The 18,600-nt window shown below is 38.8% G+C and overlaps 2 protein-coding genes across 2 annotated transcripts; one reads left to right on the forward strand and one right to left on the reverse strand.

Moving 5' to 3' along the window:
- The first annotated feature begins 2,268 nt into the window (after positions 1–2,268).
- Positions 2,269–8,388, forward strand: LOC123020187 (olfactory receptor 14C36-like). The gene is made up of 2 exons (XM_044423617.1): positions 2,269–2,615; positions 8,151–8,388. The coding sequence occupies exons 1-2, from the start codon at positions 2,269–2,271 to the stop codon at positions 8,386–8,388; spliced, it is 585 nt and encodes a 194-aa protein (XP_044279552.1).
- An 8,935-nt stretch (positions 8,389–17,323) lies between these two features.
- Positions 17,324–18,265, reverse strand: LOC123020188 (olfactory receptor 14I1-like). Its single transcript, XM_044423618.1, has one exon. It carries the CDS (start codon positions 18,260–18,262, stop codon positions 17,324–17,326), a length of 939 nt encoding a protein of 312 aa, XP_044279553.1. The 5' UTR covers positions 18,263–18,265.
- Positions 18,266–18,600: the final 335 nt, after the last annotated feature.

An 18,600-nucleotide genomic window follows, 5' to 3' on the forward strand; every position in this document is an offset into this window, starting at 1 on the left:
TGGTTCGGTGTATTCAATCATTAAGCACACAAGTGACGTTTCCTTTCTCCCCGCCACTCCATGCTTCAAATCACTCCTACATTTCTGTCATGTTATGACAACAACAAAACTGTTTACTTAAACTATTTTTAAGGCGTGGGGAGTATACTCTCTGCATGTGGAATTTTTGGTTTTACAATGTGTTAAATAACAGCACCACAGTGGGTAAGGAGATAAAATTGAGTTTGCTTCTGTACTGCTACTTCTCGGTCATGATTCCACCCCTCATGTTTTGGGGCCCTGGGCTTAAGTTCCAACATTAGAAACATTTAACTGTTTGTGGGCACATACATACAAAAAGTTTTTATGTTACCTTAGAGCTAGCCTACATGTTGTGTGTACTGGGAGAAGAAAGTGATATCTTAATTTAAACTAGGTACATGGTGAAGAGGGGCTTATCTTGCCACTCTACAGTCATGTTCTAAATTTAAAAAGTTACCCCCCCCCGCCATATTGACATGGAATTTGGGGAAATGTTTCCATTGCCAAAAGTTCCCATTGGCAAAAGGCCAACTACAACTTGGTCAACTACATTCAAGATACCATCAACATACAACTGGTGGTATATATTTCTTTCTAACTAACCCACTTGCTTCCAAAGCATTTAGGAAGGGGTGAAATTTTGCTGTACCTGCATATTGATGCTGAATTAAGCAATTTAAGAGGTCGTTGAGGCCCCATCGGTGCGGGTGTTCAAGGATAGGCTGGACGTCCACATGGTGAGCATGTCGTGAGCGGAGCTGGCTGTTGCCGGAGGTCAGGCTAGATGACCCGGGAGGTCCCTTCTGACTCACTCTGTTTCTATGTTTCTAATTTGTACCTCCAACTCCAACCCCAAATCCAAAGACCTGAACAGAGCACCAGAAATTTGCACTTTCTTGGAATATTGCCTTTAAGTTACATCAGTTTTGAAAATGCATACAACAATTTGTGAATTTGCATTTGGGAATCTATGTGCCACATTTTATCCTATGTACACATTTTGAATAATGTGTGCAAAAATTTGTACAGTTGGGAAATATACGTAGAAAACAAAACCCCATTACTTATTCTCCATTAAAAAAATAATAACTGCAAATTGCTACACTAATGAATCAAATGATTTTTTGCTATGAAAATTTAACAAACTACTCTTGGAAGAACTGGCCATCCTAACTCAGTGTTTTGGAATTTAATTGTATCTTGTTACTGATAGTTCCAAATTAAGTTATATATGAGAATTAAGTTATCATTTAAACACTTCAAAAGTTTTGAAGGCTGAACTATGGATGATGAAGACAGCATTATTTTGGGAGTTAGTTGTATCCCAAGCCAGTAAAATATGTAATATCATGGACCATCTTCAAACAATATTCTTTGCTTTAGAACATTACCACCAAATCTGAACAAAAATAACCCTGGCTTTCTTGGGTCTCTGCTCTAAATTGGACCCATTTGAATTTTTATTTTTGTTCCATAATTTCTTACTGCCAAGAAGTTAATCTGAATGTCCAAGTAAAATATCTGAATTGAACCCAAGTCCATATGTTCTAGCATCACATTGAAAAGGTCCATAAGCCACATGCTGACCTTTGAGTCAATTCATGTGTTGGTATAGCATGCCATTCTTTTGCACATATGTGGATGAGAAAAAAGAGAAAGAGGCCCTTGCTCTAAGTAGCATGGAGAGGGGTTTGTGTGGATTTTCAAAAATTACTTAAAGCAGATCTCTGTGCATCCTTAAACGCATTCTAAAAATGAAGAACAGAAACTTAACTTTAGGTCAGTGAACAAACTTGCAAAGGCAGGCTAACTTTTAATAAACAAGCCAAAATGTCCCCCTGGCACACAGTTTTCTTTGTGTTTCCTCCTACAGATGCTATAGAACCGACTATTGACTACAAGATGTCCAACAATGCCTCCTTTTCTGAGTTTCTGCTCCTGTCATTCTCAGATGTTCACAAACTTCAGATTCTGCATTTTCTAATGTTCCTGGTTTTGTATTTGGTGGCTGTATCAGGAAATCTTCTCATCATCGCTGCAGTAGCCTTCGACCACCATCTAAACTCCCCTATGTACTTCTTTCTGATGAACTTGGCCATGCAAGATCTTGGCCAAGTGACAGTCATACTCCCCAAATCCATGTCCAATTCCCTCATGAACACCAGATACATTTCTTATTCTGGATGTGTTGCCCAAGTTCTCCTGTTATTTTTCTTTTTATCATCTGATTTCTTCCTTCTCACTGTCATGGCCTATGATCGCTATATTGCCATTTGCAAGCCGTTACACTATGAGATTCTGATGAACAGGCGAGCCTGCATGGAGATGATTGCTAGTGTATGGATTAGTGGGCTTGTCTTTGGAATATTACACACTAGTGGAACCTTTGCCACACCTTTCTGTTCCAGTGCTGTCAACCAATTTTTCTGTGAAATCCCTCAGTTACTTAAACTCTCCTGCTGGGAGGTAAATCTCATTGAAATTGGGGTTGTTCTAATGAGTGGTGTCATTGCATTAGGCTGCTTTATATTCATTATTGTGTCTTATGTGCAGATTTTCACCACAGTGTTAAGGATGCCCTCTGGGCAGGGAAGGCAAAAAGCCTTCTCAACTTGCCTTCCCCATCTCATTGTTTTCTCTATATTTGTGTTCAGTGGTTGGTTTTCCTATATAAGCACCATCTGCACTACCACATCACATGTGGACTTGACCTTTGCTGTAATCTACACCATGATTCCACCCTTGCTGAATCCAATGATTTACAGCATGAGGAACAAGGAGTTCAAGACTGCTCTGTCAAAACTCCTGCATTTGAGGAACTTTTCTTATATTTAAGAACCATCCCAATATATCTAAGAAATCTGGACCTGAGTCATTTAAACTGATCTCACAATAAATATGTTGACCCGGTTTAATTGTCTTTAATGCATACATTCAGAAAAAGGCTTTATTGCAACTGTAGCAATTTAGGAAAGCCATTAAGATCACATTAGCACATTTCTCGTTGTACAATCTGTTATATTGAAGCTCAGGGCCTTCCCTTTCTTCAAAGATATTTACCAATCAGACACTGGGGAGTGTTTTCTTATCCTTAGAAAAGGGTACACTTTCCTTTGAGCAATGGTTTACAATGTGGGGTTTTAGCAGGTTCCAGCTGGTCACTGTGCATTTTGCAAAGCTGTTGGGATCCCATATAGATTTTCAGATCCACATCTGAAATGTTGGGGACAGGAGACCGAGAGAGAGAGAGAGAGAGAGAGAGAGAGAGAGAGAGAGAGAGAGAGATCCCATACTGCCATTAGAAGCAAAGGGGCAGAAATCTTACCAGGCACCACTGTGGAATGGGAGAAATGAAAATATATTCCAACCCCACTGCTATCCTACTTTGAAATTTTGGTGATGATCCTAGGGGGGCAGCATGGGGGTCAGAGAATCATAGAAGAAAAGAGAAGGTTTGATCTCCCTATTCTGTTGTGAGCCGCCCTGAGGCTTAGTTGCGATGGTGGAGGCATATTTTTTTTAAAATAAATAAATAAAATATTATAGTGTGTGACAGAGTATCCACAGAAAGCACCCAGAATGTCCCTGAGTGTCAAATGGTTGTGCATCTGTCCTGATCTTAGAGTGATCATCTCATCTGCACTTTCATCAACTCAGCTCAAAATTCTCTTCAATCAATTTTCTGCTATTTTGTGGAGATCATCATTTTTCCAAGAGGAAACCCTATCTTTTTCCAACAGCTATATATTAAAGAAAAGCTATAGAAAGATCCTGCTAAATTAAGAAAAGAATGCAGTGCAGTTGCCATTAAAAGGAAAATGATTTACTCATTTTCCACCTTCATGATAAACTGGCAGGATTTTATTTGATAGCCATGTTTTATAATATGATCAAAGCATCCAGAGCAGTTATTGTAAAAAATGAGTCTCAACAAAGGAACATGCAACATCCTGACCTTAAAATAATAACAGTAATTTTCTTCAAAGTGCTCCACTGTCTCTATACAATGTCTATTCCATACAGAAGGCCAAGCCACAGAATCATTCTCTGCTTAGTTTTGAAAAGGAAGAACGTGTTGATCTGTGCTATCATGCAGCATGTTAAGTTTTGTTATAACACGACTGCTCTATTATTCTAAACCAGCAACACTCCAACCATGCGATGCTAAATGTGATAGCACAAGGAGTTAATGAGTTTCTGTACACCTTTGCTGCTTTGTTATGTTGACCTCTTGAGAATGTGTCACCAGGAAGACATCATGTATAAATTGTGTCAGCCCATGACAGCTACCTATTGCCAGAGCAACCGGTCCCTTTCAAAAAAGGTACAAGAAAGTTGATGAATGAAGTCACAGAGAAGATTGTAAGATACACAGTGCTCTAAAATGATTTTTCAAATGTATATATTATGTGTGTAGTACAGCTGAATAAAAATATTCCTCATGTCTAACTGCTAGTGAAGTTGATCTTTATAGGGGTGAGATGATGATGATGATGAATGATAGAGAAGAGGTTGTATCTGGAGCTGAGCATCATTGCTTTGATTATTATCAAGGCTCTGTTGGCACCTTTTCATATGCTATGTGGTGGCAAGCTCCATCCATCCATCCATCCATCCATCCATCCATCCACCCATCCATCCAGTTGTATGATGGGGCTTTGGGCAGTTACCAGAATGTAAGTAAGCACTTCACTGCATGGAGCAACTTGGGCATGAGAAATGTCTAAAAGATGGAGCCAGCACAGTTTTCTTAGTGATGCTGCTGCTAGCTTGGAGGCTTTAAATTTGCTCAGAAAGAAATGCAAAACCCAGCGTTTACTGAATTAGGACATCCACTAAATGCCCTGCCTTGCAGTCACACACTGTATGGAAATGCTAGCCTTTCCCTCCCTAAAAGCCAGCATTTCATCTCTACTTTTCCCACATCCACTTCAAATGGGATGCTGAGAAGACAGCAAGTTTTTGTACATGCAGAGTTCCTTGTTAGCTCACACTATGCTTAAATGTTCCTTGGCCATGTGTTTCTCAGCACCCAATGCACTGAGTGCCAATATCCAGTGCATGGAATCCTGTAGACCCAAATCATTTTTGCTTAGGAAATGCCTCCATTGATCAGCTCTTCAGCACAACACACATACTGCACACACAATCTTTTAAATGCCAACATTCTGTGAATGATGTGGGGGAACAAGGTGTCCAATTCAGGCACCAGAGAGTGCTCATTTTGCAATGTTTTCTTTAGACACTTTACAAACTTAGAGGCAAATTATTTCTAACTGTGCTGTAAAAAAAACAAAACAAGCAGGGCAATGCCTGCTTTGTAACATGTTCAATTGTGTATATAGCTAAATTCTGTTTAGTCTGCACATTCATCAAGAGGCTCAGACCTCGTTGATTGATACTGGAATGAGCAAAGAGAACTTTTTACCTCCAACCATCTCTCACAAGTGATTTCTATAGACTTGCTCCAAAGCAAGTGTGCATAGGACTATTTCTTCTATCTATAGAGAATTTTTTTAAAAAAATGCAATTCCTGATATCTTGGACTGTTCTCAAAAATGGATTTTAAGAGAATATATGACTCTATGCAATAGGAATTGCAGAGAGGGAGCACAATGTAAAGAAAACATTTTATCCCTTCATGTCTTCTTACTTCAGACCTATATCTTTTCTTTCTTCAGATGCCAGTGAGTACTTTGCCCTGAATTTGTGTGCCTCTGATTAATGTACTTTCTCTCAACTGTCTCCTCTCAATTTCCCTTTTTGTTTTTCCCATTATTTCTGTCTTCTATGACTCCCCCCCCCCCCGCTCTTTGTATGCTCATTATGCTTTCAATCAAAGCAGGGGACAGAAAATCTACTGAATTGCAACAGTGCATCTTTTCAGTTCAATATGTTAGGTCATTAGATACCATACATGTATGTTGGAGGAGGAGATGAAATGTATACTGGATGGAATGAATGACAACGAACCCCACTTGTGCGTGGCTGTATGCAAGTAGACTCTCTACTGGGACTGAAAGGGAAGGGAGTTTTTGGTATGTGTTCTAGGAACAGTCAGACCTAGACTGGACAGATGAGGAGGAAGAGGGGACTTGGGAACTGGCACCTCTGAATATTGATGTGGGAGATGGGAGAAGGGGAGAAACTTATCTCAAGGCTCTGAAAATAGTTAGGATCTACAACTGGGAGGGGGTGTGGGACAGGAGCTCCAGAACCCAACCAGGCCTGATACTACTCTTGATCCCATGACACATCATCAGGAGAGAAGGGCTAGCCAACTAGATAGAAAATAGGCACTGGACAGAGAAGATGCTTGTCCATCTCTGAAAGGGCCCTTCCAGAGGAATGGGACCAAGGGGTACTCAAAAAGAAGGTTCTTGGAAGTAGCTGCCAGATTGGGTTTGACAAACCATGCTGTGCATGCTCAGAGACTGATTCTGTAATTATTGCACTACTGGATGCACTTCAGACGATAAATAACTTTTGCAAAGGAACAGTCTGTGGCTTTAAATGTGCAAATGGGAAAACCTAGCTTCCAATAGCTTGAATGTAAAGTGTACATCCTTGGTTCTTCCAATACTAGATGCTTTATCTGTTAAGAGAACCCATTTGTCCCTCTGTCTGATTGTCTCCTCCCTGCTGCTTCAGATGTTTAGTCTTAACATTTTTCGGTGCCCGCCCCCATTTTGTCTTTCTTTTTGGTCTCATGACAAAAAGCACTTTGCCCTCTAATAGCCTTGACTATCTCCTTCCAGATTTTGATTCCCGTCCCTTCTTATCAGTTGCATTTTTCCCCAAAGAGGTCCGCCTGGCACCGTCGTTACTGGTTTTTCGGCGCCAGGCAAAGACCTTTTTATTTAAACATCATTTTAATTGTTAAAATATATGATCTGGCCAGGGCAACTTCTTCTTCCTTCTCTTTTCTCCTCCTATATTCTTTATTTACTTATTTTATACTATTAATTTTAATTTTATATTATTATGTTTGTATCTCTGTGTATTTTTGTATTTAGTGGTAATTTATTATGTTCTATTGTATTTCAATGTATTTTACTGTGTTGTAAGCCGCCCCAAGGCTTCGGCAAGGGGCGGCATAGAAATGTAATAATAGTAATAATAGTAATAATAGTAGTAATAATAATAATAATAATAATAATAATAATAATAATAATAATAATTTTTTCTGCCATTGCTTGGGAAAAGTGCTGCCTTCCCCATTTCCGGTCTTTCTTATCACTTCAATTCCTTCTCTTCTTTTAGTGGGAAAACCATAGACATGGCATTACCTGAAATGGGTCACAGACTTTACTAAATACCTATTTCTGTTCTGACATTAAGTTGACATCTATAAGATTTCCACAATGCATTTTTAGTCTATGATTTAACCATCATTGTCTTTTTTCTACAGGTTGATTTCAAGAAATGAAATATTTGGCCAACCGATCCAGTGTGACAGATTTCCTTCTGATGGGATTCTCCAATGACCATGACACACAATTTTTGCATTTTGTGATATTTCTCTTCATTTACTTAATAGCCCTAATAGGAAATTTCCTCATAATAATTGTTGTGAGCTTCAATCATCACCTTCACACCCCTATGTATTTCTTTTTGGTCAACTTATCTGTGGCAGACATTTGCTACATATCAACAACTGTACCTAAATCCATATCCACTTATTTGACAAACAACAAACAGATTTCTTTTACTGGATGTGTTGCCCAGGTTTTCTCAGTTGTGGTTTGTGCAGGTTCGGAGCTTGCCTTGCTCACTATCATGGCTTATGACCGATATGTGGCCATCTGCCACCCTCTGCAATATTTCCTAATCATGAACATAGAGGTGTGCATCCAAATGGCAGCAGCATCCTGGCTGAGCAACTTGCTGCATGCATCATTGCATGCAGGTATCACTTTCAGTTTAACTTTCTGTGAGTCCAACATGATTGGTCAGTATTTCTGTGATATCCCTCAGCTGCAAAAGATTTCTTGCACAGATACAAAACTTAGTCAGATTGTGGTTTTTATCACTGTGATCATTGTGGATTTATTTTGTACTGGATTCATCTTTGTTTCTTACACCAACATTTTCTCTGCTGTGCTGAAGGTTCCATTTGTTCAAAGCAGATACAAAGCTCTGTCTACCTGCATTCCTCATTTGGCTGTCTTTTCTCTTTTTATCAGCACAGCTGTGTTTTCATACATGAGGCCTAAGTCACTTTCCTCTAAAACTGTGGACTTGCTCTCTGCAGTTTTGTACACAGTTCTGCCTCCACTACTGAATCCCATCATTTACAGCTTCCGGAATAAGGATATCCAAGAGGGTGTGAGGAAAATATCAAAATACCTTTTTAAAAATTCCTAAACTGTTATTTTCAGTCAAGTCATGATTTATTAGGTAGAAGTATGTGAGCATGTGTAGGAAACCTGAAATGAAAATGAGAAGATTCCCTATATTTGCTGTCAGGTTTAATGAAAGTTTAACCAACAATTATAAAACCTGTAGTTCTCAGACATTTGAGAATTCAAGCAACAGGAATATAGATGTGGAATTCTGGTTGTTCATTTTGTCTTCATTACTTTTGTACTACCTGTGGGAGAAAGAAGAGAGATGTTTAATCTACTAATACTGGCTAACCATTTAATACAAACAGGATCCCTCTATTACAGTAGCACATATTTTGTTGTTAAATAACTATTAGACCAGCAACTTGAAAATTGTTTTTTGTCTCTTAAGGCCAGTGCATAGAGGGAGAAGTGGAACTGCGTCACCATCCCTCTTCCCAATCCTTGCAAATTCAGTAGAAACTATGAAAGCAGGGGGCTCTGTGCAGTCATTTCTATGCGTGCATCAATTATTCCAAGAGTTCAAGTCATTGGTCAGAAGCTGTCTATTTACATACAGCCATATTCCAGTAGGGTCCACTGAACACACAGTTTACCATGCCCCTCCCTTCCTCTATAGACACATATACAGTATATTAAGAACATAAGAACATGAAAAGACATGCTGGATCAGACCAATAGTCCATCCATCCAGCATTTCATTCACATGATTGCAAACCACCTGTCTACAGGATCACTCAAGCAAGATGGGTGTAAGAGTGCCACCTGCCCAAGCTCTGCAGCAACTGATTCCAGAAGTATCCCAAGATACCAGTAGAAAGAGACTGGTATGTGATACACTAGAAATTCAGTTGAAATGAACAGCTTGAAAGATGCCATATATGATTAGGTGAAAGACTGATTGATAAAATTGTCCACTGGTACCTCAAAGGCAACCAAAGAAGTGTAAAGCTTAAAATTGATACAATAAAAAAGTTAAATCAGCATATTCCCATGTAGCTGCATTTCCCCCCAAATCATCACTTTACTAGCTACACCTGAGTCAAAAGTGCTGACCCATGTTAGCAGCCACATTCTCCAGCTGTGAAAATGGGACAAAAGTTTTATTGATGCTCCTGAGTGGGAGGGAGCAGAAATTGAGAAAGGATACTAGAGGCAGAGGAGGGCTTACTGTGCCATGTGATGGTACTAGGAGTAGGTTGAGTTGCTATGTTCCCTCACTGTGACTCTGAAACAATGCTTCATTGTGACATGGCTACATTCCAAAGTCATAGCATCATTGCAAACACACTGAGTGTGAATATGGTGGCAGCCAGGTGCCACCATCATGGCACTGTTGTATAATGGCACTGTTTTGCAGCACCGAAGAGAGTAGTGGAGCTATTTCTCCAGTCTTCTCAAGACTCCATACCATGTAGCATATACCAATGTTGAGCTACAGTATCTTCATAGAACGATTCTGGAAGTGGCATTTAAATACCTTAAAAACATCCACAAGGCATCCCTAAGCTTCTTATTCCTCATACTATAGACCACCAGATTCATCATGGATGGAACTATAGTATATATAATAGCACAAGCCAGGTCCTGGTCAGATGAAGCGATTGTTGGAGGCCTCATATAAGCAAAGCCCCAGTGAACACAAAGACAGAAACAACAGTGAGACGAGGAAGGCAAGTGGAGAGGGCTTTTTGGATCCCAAAGATCTGCACATAGGTTACAATGATAAAGATGAAACAGCCTAATGCCATGCAACAACTAAGCACAAGAAGCCCAACTTCAACTAGGTACAAGTCTGAGCAGGTGAGCTTCAACAATGTTGGGATTTCACAAAAGAATTGATTGACAATGATAGAGCAGAAAGTGATGGAAAACATGCTACAAGTATGAACTGCAGCATAGAGTAGACCACTAAGCCATGCACTAAATGCCATCTGAATGCAAGCTGTTCTGTTCGTAATGGCTTCATAGCGAAGTGGATTGCAGATGGCGACATACCGGTCGTGCGCCATTATTGTGAGAAGGACAAAATCAGATGTTTCAAAGTACAAATAAAAAGAGACTTGGGCAACACATCCAAAACAAGAACTTAACCTGCTTTCCATAAGGGAATTTGCCATAGATTTTGGTACAGTGACTGAAATGGAGCCAAGGTCCATCATGGCCAAGTTCATGAGGAAAAAGTACATGGGTGTGTGCAGGTGACAGTCAAGCACTACAGCAGCAATGAAGAGCAGACTCCCAGTTATTGTGGTGATGTACAATACTAGGAATACAATGAAGTATAAGATTTGCAGTTCCCGGATCTCAGAGAATTCCAACAGCAGAAAATTAGACTTCAAGGTAAAACTGGACATCTTTATCTTTGATATATTATCTCCTGTATAAGGAAGAAGAAGAAGTCACTCTACTTTAAACCATATGAGCAGGTTATGAGTAGGAGTACGAGTACTCCTGTTCAGGATACTAGCCTTTCTGTGATAATCTATTCAATCTATTATAACCACCACCATTTCCCCCCATTTTTTTCTAACCTGCATTCAAATGAAAATGCTTAGCATGTGTTGGGCTCTCATGTCTGTTTAGAGTTATGGCTATGTTTGTTTTGCAATCCTTAGGGATGTCTTCAGGTCAGTACCCTGGAGACTGAAATTTTGTGAGAATACTCCTCATAAAGACAATGTGCTTCTGGATGGGTGGTTTCCCAGTTTGAGTCAAAAGATACTGTTCAGCTGGTCTATCCTTTCCCATTTAAGGGGTTTTTTGCCCTAAGAAAAGAAGTGGGAAGTAGAGGAAGGTTGTGAGTGGAAGACAGCCACCTCTGAACCACCTGTAGAATTCTGTCACCAGGACAGACCAATGGAACAATAAGAGTCTCAACTCTAAATGCCAAAAACTCACTCCATTAATCCTTTGAGGAGTCTGATCCAGTGTCTATTGACCAGATAGGAATTTTGAGTGAGCTCAACGGACCTCTTTCCACATTGGTGTTTACATCACTGCAGATACAATTAGTTTATTCAGCATGCCTTTTATCTTGATTAATTTAATGCAGATCCATCAGAGTGATTTAATTTAATTGCCCCATCAAGTTTCACATCAAATTATTAATTTAATTTGGTGATTCAGGTCCACAATGCCTTGCAACAGAGTGTATGAAGTGAAGCAAACGTGGAAAGCAGCAAATAAAAAAGGAAATGTGAGTTCATGAGACACTCTCAATAAATTATTATGACTGGATCCACCAGTCAATGGGTAAAGACTATGCAGAAGCAAGGTCCAACAATTCATTTACCTCTTCAAAAAATCACTACAGCAGGAACTGGACATTAGTGAAATTTATTTTACTAAGCCCTCTCCCATTATGAATCCTGAACTGATTCTCAGTAACAAGGCTTAAGGGATTTTCTTTAAAGCACTGTAAAATACTGACAGTCTCTTCCCTATACTATGTATTCCTTCAAATGCATTCAGTACTTTCAACAAATGAAACCAAACAAGCAGCATCTTGGTGAACTGTAGGCAATGCTACATCTTCCTCCACATCTTTTCATCACAGGCTCTCTCTGTGTGTTTGTGCATCTTGAGGCATCAGTTCCTATTCCTCAGTTTGCCTTCAGATGTATTGACTTATTTTATACACAAGGAAATGTCAATTCTCTAGTAAACATTGCTGATTGTAACAGAGATGATATATTTTATATCAGGCTTAGTATACCCATATACATCAATTTGATCTAGTACTGACTGTATCATATTTTATGCAAATATGTTGATCCAAAACGCTACATTGAAGTAACTGAAAGCTAGTGAAATTATGTTGCCCCTCCTTGTAAATTAGTGTAACCATATGTTATCATTTGAATAAGATATCCCTTGATTCTTAGTTTGAATAGCTGGCAAAGGACCATCCACTGAGAAAAATAGTTTAACATAGAGTGAACAGGTATTTTAAAAAGTGCTGCAGGAACCATTAACTTTTCAAATTATGTTCTTTTTTTTTTGAATTTTTTTAATTAAGATTTTAAACTAAAACTACACATATCAATCATCACACGCATCAGATTTACTGGGTCAGCCCCCTACAACGTATCTTTTAACATTCTATCATCATACTAAAATCCTTTTATAATAACGTGAAAACATCTTTAGATCAAAACCAAGTCCCGTTTCTCCAGCCAAATAAAAAAGTAATTCCAAATTTGATAGAAGTCACTATCTTCCTTCTTTCTTCTTCTTTATTGGTGAAATCAATCCCATCTTTTCTTAGAAAGTCCTGTTTCTCTTGACCATTATTTAAGGGAAGCTGCTCCAAGTTGGGTGAAATTACAACATCTTCTTTCTTCTTCAGTGATAGGTTTCATCTAAACATTTCTGAACAATTCAAAATCTATCAAATAACTTCCTCACTACCACGATTACTAGTAAATTCAAAAAGATCTAATTGACATCTCAAAGGGCATCCTAACTACTCTGCTTGGTAATAACTTTAAGCCAATTTTCTTTAAACTCACTTACTAATGTTTCATCTAACTTAAACTCCATTTAATCAAATATAGTTAACTCCATACAGTATCACATATAGGCTTACCCATGTAAGTCATTCATATTTTTTTTAAATAGTAAGTTCTCCTATTTTCAATTACAGATATAGTCAGGGATATCCCTTTAACAATGTTTCATTAATCTAGATTTTTAAGTTTTCACCAACCATATTAGATTAGCCTTTCTGTATCTCATGCGAACATACCAGTCTATTTAAATCATCCCTTTTTAAGATGAAAAGAAGAACAAAAAGAAAGAAAGAGAAAAATCTCTACAGTTATAAATAACATCAAAAGCATCCATTTATCATCTCTAAAAATGGCTTAACAACTCTATTTGGTGATTATTAATACCTATAATGAATTCTCTTATTTTCAAATACAGATAAAATCAGAAACATCCACTTAACATCTTTAAAAGCACCATTGATTAATCTATTTGGTGATAATTAGTACCTATAATATCTTTTTGCCGAAATTTCTTTAAAGTGAATTACTAAAGCTTCACCAAGAACAGTAGCTTAGCTTTTCTACGTTACATATGAGCATACCAACCTCTATGCATCACCCCTTTCTGAAATAACAAGTTATCTTCCCTTTGATTTTTTTTACACCTCTACCAAACCTTTCTGTTTTCTTTACATTATAACATCGTAATATCTATAATAGAATTTTCAAATGTAGCCACATGAACAAAGCCTCTCTTAAATCGTGAACTGTTTCCTCCTTTTCCAACATAGCAAGCAAATCCAATAACCTCATGCTAATTAGCTCCACAGATTGTGCCAACTTTTCTGCTCGTACAAAAAAAATGCCTGTGCTAAGTCATGTAATAAATCGTGTCCACCCGTTGCTTCTTTGTGTATATTAGAATGTCCTAGTGTCTGCAGTAGATCATGTGTCTTGGACTGTAGCCGAGCTATCTTCTGTTTTTCCAGCATAACAAGCAAATCACATAGAGGCTTATTTATTCCTGATGTTTCCAAATATCCATCTGCTTGTTGTCTATTTAGAAGCCCATCCCATAATAATTTACTTGTTATCTTCCCAGTTTCAAACTTTTCTTCTACTTGCTGGATATTTTGCATATTCTGCAAAGCTTGATTAATGGAAAAATCTAGCTTATCAAAGCCAGCTTTTTGTTCAATCAAGAAACAGTCAAGTTGCTTAATTAAAACATTCTTCTGCTGCATTATTATTGCCTGTTGGGAAAGTTGCAAGGCTATTAAAGAGGTCTGTATTGCTGAAAATGTTTCCCATATTTCTTCAATTTCTTCCATAAATTGGCAGGGGTCCAAGAGTCCCAGGAACAAAAGAGCAAATATGGCCGTTATTTCTTGGCAAAGGTCCAACACACAAGAAAGATACTTCTCTAATTCAATTAATCAGTAGTTTGTTATTTTAATTCTTTGCCCTTGGAGAGATTAAAAAGAAGAAAAAAAGATCGTTTCCTTACTTACTAAGAGCTCTATCTCTCTCTTCTCATGAAATTTGCCACCTTTCAACTCCATGGGGGAAAGGGCTTTCTTTCTTTTTTTTTTTTTCTTTATGTCAATTAGCAAGAAATGCAGCTTTTTCCATGGATATCATTGCAGAAAAAAGAAATAAAAATGATTCCCAGTAAATCAGATGCTAATAGCTAAAGTAGACTAAACAAAAAAGAAGTATGCCAAGGACTTGCAGAGACCTAACATCTCTCCTGTACCATCCAGCTGAGAAAAGCTTGATTTTCTCCCAGTAAGTGCAGAATTGCCATCCCACAGCATCTGGGAGTTTTGCCAAGCAATCTATCTTCACCCCTACAGGGCTTAGATTGAGCCCCCACGGCCCACCACCTCATAGTTACCAGCGTGATAACGGAGGTTTGTTAATCACATCTCTCTCGTCCCAACGCCATACTTAAATCAACTTTTCAAATTCTTACCTTTCCTATTAATAGCGTCCCTCATTTGGTCAAAAAATTTTTGTTTGCATGTATCCATGAATTCTACTTCTTTTAAAGTTCGATTTTGTGTGAGCAGCTAATTTCATTTTCAACTGGAACTGAAGATGGATGCAAGAACTACTTGAACATTGTTCCTCTGCTTGGAGATTGCCTCCCAAGAGTCCATTACAAATGGGTTTCTTAGAAAGCTGATGTGAGGGATCAAACATCAAAGAGATAATTAGCACAGTATGCAGCATTTGAGTACATGGAAATACATACCTAGGAGAACTTGGTTGATTTATTCTGTCATATTTTCTTCTTCATAAATTCCATTGTCAGATCCAGAAATTTTTTAATGTTGGGGGCAGCCTTGGGAACAGCGCTATCAGCATGGCTCCTCTATGGGTGATGACAGATGTCATGGCCATTGACACCACTGCCCATGTATTTACTGTCTCCTCTTGGGTCCTTTGGGTGCTGGGGTGTCTAAGGGGTGTTGCAAAGATGCAAGTATACTCAAGAGGATAGAGTGGTTGAACCTGCCCCAAAACACCAGTGGAACAATCAGGATGAGGTTTGTAAGGTCCACAGGAAGCAATTGAATAAGGAAGGAGACTTTGCTCAAGAGGCCTGCCAGTATGTGTGGTGAGAAGACAGAGCAGGAATTGTGAGATCATGTTGCCATAGGAACCATGTGGCCACCTGATTGGTAGGCTAAAGCAACAATGAAAAGTCACGAAAAGTCAGTGAAAAGCAGCACAGGGTTGTTTTGCCATGATATGGACTGAGTCGTTGTCTCTTTGGATGACAAGTTAAGTGACCATCATGCCGAAAAGTAGAAACCACTTTCTCATGTCTTTTGTTTTATCATGGGACACATGCTTAAGGGCTGGTCAACTGGCAGTGACATCAAAGAGGAGAGGTGAAGCCAAGAGGGTCTGGAGAGCTGCTGTGGTGTGGTTTGAGCAAATGGCTGCCTCCTCAGTCAGCCTGACAAGCAAATGGTTTAGGAACTTGTATTTTGGGACTGTGCCACTTGGATGTGGTGGCTCTTTGTCTTAGCTGCAAAATGTTGAAAGATACATAGGGTCATACTACATGTCCCTTACAGTTCTGTAATTCCCCATGCCCCCAAAATATCATTTAAAACAGCAGAACATTTGTAGATTGCTTCAAACTGAATGAAAAGCTTCTTGCAAAAAAATAACTTACCCTTTTTTCCTATGTTCTTACTGCTTGAATCATACCTTTCAAACTGCTTTGCTGCTCAGAACATGCAGAAAGTCTTTCTTTTCTTCCTTTTGGGTAAAACAAAAACAAAAACAAATATTAAAAAGTGGATCATATGTGGAGAACATCCTCCCAACACATACAGAAAAAGAATTTCCCAGTGTTATTCAGCCAGTCAACAGCTTAGGGTGAGCCTGGGTAGACCCCAGATCCCAAGTCAAAGGGAGCATGCGATGAGACTTAGAGCCAAACCAGCTTTATTCTAGTGCACTATAGAATAAAGAGAGATGAAAGGGAGTATGCAGCCCAAAGCAGTGTCTCGAAAGTTGCACTCTGGTACATGCATTTTATACCCTACATAAGTGATTACATCACCTAATACACATCAGTACATCAGTGTATGCACACCCCCATTGTTGTTAGCGTCAAAAAGTCCTTTCTTCTATCTAGAACTGGACATTACCTATGTCTATTTTTTATCTGCTCAAGATTCACACAGGCATGCCATGTTCTTACTCCCTGCATATTTGCAACTTTCATGGCAGCTATAACCAGTTTCCACTGTCCCTTTGATTGCTGTATTCGAGGTCATGGTAGCTGGTTAGCTGTGGGTTACATGAAGTTCATTTTGTTCTCATCCCTGCTCCCTTCTAGGACAGGAAATTCAATATGGTTGTGGCTTTTTCCTATGTGGCCTTCCCCTGGCCAACTATTTTTGGAGACTTCCTCTGGCCAACTACTATTGGGGTGTTTAGGGGTGCTGCAATTGGCAACATCAACATGATGACAACATGATATGGGCTACTCTGGGAGAATCAAGCTGCTGTCCAGACTTCCAGTTCAGTTGCAGTTGATTCCACTTAACTGCCACCATAAAAAACAAACAAAGCAATCATGCTCCAGTGATTGTACATCATGAGTTCTAATTTGAATGAAGTGTTGAAAAAATTCATCCTAGAGAAAAATCTTTAAATCCCACTCCAACCCCCATTTTTTTCCACATAGAAATAGCTTGAAGAGAGTGAACATGCCATGTTATTGATTGATGTTTTGATTAATAATTTTAGTTTTGTAGTTTATGCTTTAATGTATTATATACAGTTTGGGTTAGTAGGTGGTTTAAAAACATAACAAATTTATACATTTCTGCATATAAAGAACTAGTCTGCCAAGTTTCATGAACAAGTTTTAAAATTTCAGGGACAAACATTTGCAGGCAAAATATAATACATTTGTATTCTTGAAGAACAGCTCTAAACATGGTTTGAAAGTGAAATCCCCAAACACAACATTTTCCATAAAGCAGATTTGATCTCTTTGTTTCTCAGGCTATAGATAAAAGGATTCAATAAAGGAGGTGTTATGGCATATATTATAGCAAAAGTTATATCCAGATCGGAAGAGGTTCCAGTGGGAGGCCTCACATAGGCAAAGACTGCTGTCAGTATGAGCAAAGAGACAACAGTGAGGTGGGGCAGACAAGTGGAGAGGGCTTTCTTCTGACTATGTACAGAACGGATTCTGAGCACTGCAGCAAAGATCTGCATGTATGTTATAACAATGAAGGTAAAACATCCTAGTGCTACAGTAGAACCTAGGACAAGGAACCCAACTTCAACTAGGTAGATATCAGAGCAGGAGAGTGTAATTAACCGTGGGATTTCACAGAAGAACTGATGGATGATGTTGGAGCAGAAGGTCATGGCAAAGGTGCCGCCAGTGTGTAAGGTGGCACAGAGAAAACTAATAAGACATGCAGTGGCAACCATCTGAAGACAGGCTTCTTTGTGCATAATTCTTCCATATAGGAGTGGTTTGCAGATAGCAACATGGCGATCATGGGCCATTATAGTTAAGAGCATCAGGTTTGAAGTTGCAAAGAATGTGTACAAGAAAACTTGAGCTACACATCCAGAATAGGAAATTGATCTGCCGTTCATGAGGATCATAGCCATGGCTTTGGGTACTATGACTGAAATGGTTCCAACGTCAAGCAGGGCCAACATCAATAGGAAAAAGTACATGGGAGTGTGTAGGTGATGATCAAGGGCAATTGTAATGATAATGAGAAGATTCCCTGTAATTGTCATTAAATAAAATGCAAGGAATAGGAAAAAGTACAAGGTTTGTAGTTCTTGGACATCTGAGAATTCCAGAAGCAGAAACATGAACATGGAAGTATCATTGTTCATCTTGTTTTTGTTTCTTCCATACTACCTGCATGATAAAGAACACAAGAACATTTAAACTAACAGAACAGTTTTACTGCATCTGGTACCCTACCTGGAACTTTGTCTTACAAAGACTTTGGGAAGATAATTAAATTCTGGCCACTCATGCCCAGCCCTGGACTAAATTCTGTGATTGGTTATGTTAACATTGGATTTTTGGAAGATTTGGGATCTGTATGCACTCCATCAAACCTTTTGAAGGTTAACATCTGGGTCAGTTAGCCACTAAGCAACTCAGTGCTCTGGGTGTGCATCTCATGCTCAGGAAGCAGCAAGCAGCTGCTTGGAGGTTGTTGATT

Source organism: Varanus komodoensis, unplaced genomic scaffold (assembly GCF_004798865.1).
Source record: "Varanus komodoensis strain SLA01 unplaced genomic scaffold, ASM479886v1 scaffold142, whole genome shotgun sequence".
Classification (NCBI taxonomy): domain Eukaryota; kingdom Metazoa; phylum Chordata; class Lepidosauria; order Squamata; family Varanidae; genus Varanus; species Varanus komodoensis.